General features: G+C 45.2%; 1 protein-coding gene across 1 annotated transcript; it reads right to left on the bottom strand.

Moving 5' to 3' along the window:
- Positions 1-1,244: 1,244 nt before the first annotated feature.
- LOC132628696 (uncharacterized) lies at positions 1,245-2,092 on the bottom strand. Its single transcript, XM_060344462.1, has 2 exons — positions 1,997-2,092; positions 1,245-1,640 (listed from the first exon to the last, which is right to left on the bottom strand). The coding sequence occupies exons 1-2, from the start codon at positions 2,090-2,092 to the stop codon at positions 1,245-1,247; spliced, it is 492 nt and encodes a 163-aa protein (XP_060200445.1).
- Between the last annotated feature and the right edge of the window lie 867 nt (positions 2,093-2,959).

A 2,959-nucleotide genomic window follows, 5' to 3' on the forward strand; every position in this document is an offset into this window, starting at 1 on the left:
TCTTTTATCCTAATACTCAGGTCAGGCTTAATCGTCCGTGTCTTTTGCTTGACTGGCGTGAGGCCCTCCTTGATAGGCAATATTTGAGCTATAATTTCCGTGCTCAAGCCTGACATATATGTGTATGACCAGGCGAAGACATCTACAGATTCCTTTAATAGATTCATAAGCTCTTCTCTTTGTGGAGCTCCCAAGTGGGCACTGATTCACATCTCCTTGACGTCCTCCTCGTCACCGAGATTGATTACCTCGGTCTCATCCATATTTGGTTTTCTCTTTTCTTCCAGTTCTTCCAATTCTTCTGCTAGTCCCTCTGGCATCATTGTTGATTCATCGTACTCTTCATATTCCTGTGGCCCATTTTCCTCGTTCGTTTCACGACACGTCATGACGTTTTCGGTTGTTTTATTATAGTTATTACTGAAAAGGAGAGGCAGAGTAAGGTTAGGCTTATTATTACCTATTATGATCATTTAGTTAAAAACCTTTATTATCATTATAATTATCTGATAAAGATAGCTGTTTCATGAAAATCGAGGCTTTTCATTAATTCAATAGCAATTGGTGACAACTGTGGTCCTGGTTCGAAACAACGTCATACCATTTCCATTTTTATACATTTTGAATTAATTTAGGAAAAAGGTGATTATTCGGGCCTCGACTGATGTCACCGTTTTTTAGCAAAAGGTTTTAAGGAAAAATCCATCTCTCTACCGAAGAACTAAGAGGGGGTGGACATCCAATCGTTCAGCGCTCTCCTGGCCTTAGACTGTATATGTCGGGCACTCCTAGTTTTATTCAATGACCACGTAGCATCCCTCTTCTTGAAATAACAACTCGAGGCTCCCATCCATTTCTTCTTCAGTTAGTGTCGACACCTTTCTGGGGAACGACTGGTACAGATCCGAAATTGGATGAGGCAAGTTCCTTGTTTTGGGCTCTCTTTTTACTGCCCTTGTGAACTCGTCTTCAATAGGAGTATAACCTAGACCGAAGTTGTAATTTTCTTTTGGGATTGGGACAGGCTCCATTATCACTCCAAGGCCTCTTCCTAGGCCTTTGCCTGTTTTGAAGCCGTTTTTCAGCATAGTAGAGGCAATCATTTTTTAGACAGCTGGCATGGGCCTACCAGCCTCTTCCTCTACATGAGTGGCCCCAACATATTCCACCACATGAAAGTTCAGCGAGTAAAGGCTCCTTTCAATCATAGGAACAATATCGTAGGGGTATTTCTAATTATCCTTTTAAGCTGTCATAACAACTTCTTGTTCCTGCCATTCAAATTTCATGGCCTGGTGTAGAGTTGACGGAATCGCACTGGCGGAGTGTATCCAGGGCCATCCCAAGAGCATATTGTAGTTGGCAGTGATTGCTATAACCTGGCATTCTGCTATGAAGGATGCGGGTCCAACCTGGATCTCTAGGTCTATCTCTCCAAGGGAATCACTGAGAGACCCATCAAACCCTCTGACGTTTGTTCCACTTTGGCGAATCTTGCTTACATCGCAGCCGAGTTGGGTCAATGTGGTGACAGGGCAAATATTAAGGCTTGATCCATTATCCACCAACACCCTCCCTATTGCTTTACCGCGACATTCCACGGTGATGTTAAGGGCTCTGTTGTGAGTGGTTCCTTCTACCTACAGATCCTTTTTGGAGAAGAAGATCTTCTGCTCTCCAATAATATGGGCTACTGGCCCAGCCAGGTCCTCACTGCTTGTACCAGTTGGCACGTGTGCTTCGTCCAATACTATTATGAGAGCCTGCCTGTGTGATGGGGAGCTGGCTATCAATGCTAGCACCGATATTTACGCGAGTGTTTTCTTCAAGAGCTCAATAATGGAGTTATCTTTTGGCTGCATGCGCAGCCAGAAATCCTCAACTTCTCCTTCAGTTATCGCCCTCTTTTAGGTGTTTTCCTTTCTTGCAGTATTCTGAGCTAATTTTCAGTAGTGTAACATCTTCCGGAGCGGGTTATGCCTTGGGCCATGGCTACTTGCGCAGTAGCTGGATTTGTGGGAATGTCTGGGTGCACCACCTGAGCCACCACGGGTGTTGGGATCAGGGCTTTGAACCTTGGCGTCATTGCCATGGTTTCTGGTGTTGGGACCAGAACCCTAAAATTTAGGCACTCATGGAATGTGAGGGTGGCCACTGTGTGCTCCAAGGATTCCACCACTTTAGGGATTAATGCTCTGCAAGCTTCCTAATCCTCATTCTTTTCGATCATTTGGGCTCCTTTGTTTCCGTGGTTGGGCAACGGGTTTGTGTTCACATTGGGAGCTGCGATTTCCAAGACGATTTCACTCTTGTCAATTAGATCTTGGATTTTGTGCTTGAGATTTATACAATTTTCAGTGCTGTGTCCATTTCCTCTTGAATGATAGGTGCAGGTCTGATCGGCCCGGTAAAATCTATTTCCCGACTGTGCTGGTTTCGGCGGAACATTCTGAATTAAACCTTTTGAATAGGCTTGCGGTGGGTTATTTGGACGATAATTCTGTTGGGGTGGTGCCTTGTAGGTGGGAGCGGACACACGGACACCAGGCGGATCAGTGTAATCTGGTACAGTGGTGGTAAAGTTGGGTTGTGCGTATTACACAGGTGTTGGATAATTTATGTGGGGTGCAACTATGTTGGTGGATTGTGGTTCTTTCGGGCTTGGACTTGGGGTGTCGGATATGCTGGCCACATCCTCTTTCTTCTTGCAGAGGATTCCTGTAGCAGCTTGCTCTGATGCCTTGTTAAAGACGCTAACTATTTTCCCAACTTTGAGGCCATCTTCTATAGCTTCTCCCATTTTGACCAATTCAGCAAAAGGTCTTCAGGCCATAGACAACATTCTGTCGTAGAAATCAGGTTTTTGTGACCTGATGAACACAGAGACTAGTTCTCCTTCACACATTGGAGGCTGCACACGGGCCGCCTCGGCTCTCCACCTGCTGGCAAATTCCCTGTA

Source organism: Lycium barbarum, chromosome 2, assembly GCF_019175385.1.
Source record: "Lycium barbarum isolate Lr01 chromosome 2, ASM1917538v2, whole genome shotgun sequence".
Taxonomy (NCBI): domain Eukaryota; kingdom Viridiplantae; phylum Streptophyta; class Magnoliopsida; order Solanales; family Solanaceae; genus Lycium; species Lycium barbarum.

Coding starts and splice junctions, on each gene's coding strand:
- LOC132628696 (XM_060344462.1), bottom strand. CDS start 2,092: ATGGCAATGACGCCAAGGTTCAAAGCCCTGATCCCAACACCCGTGGTG. Junction 1,641..1,996: donor CAAATCCAGCTACTGCGCAA/GTAGCCATGGCC, acceptor AAGGATCTGTAG/GTAGAAGGAACCACTCACAA.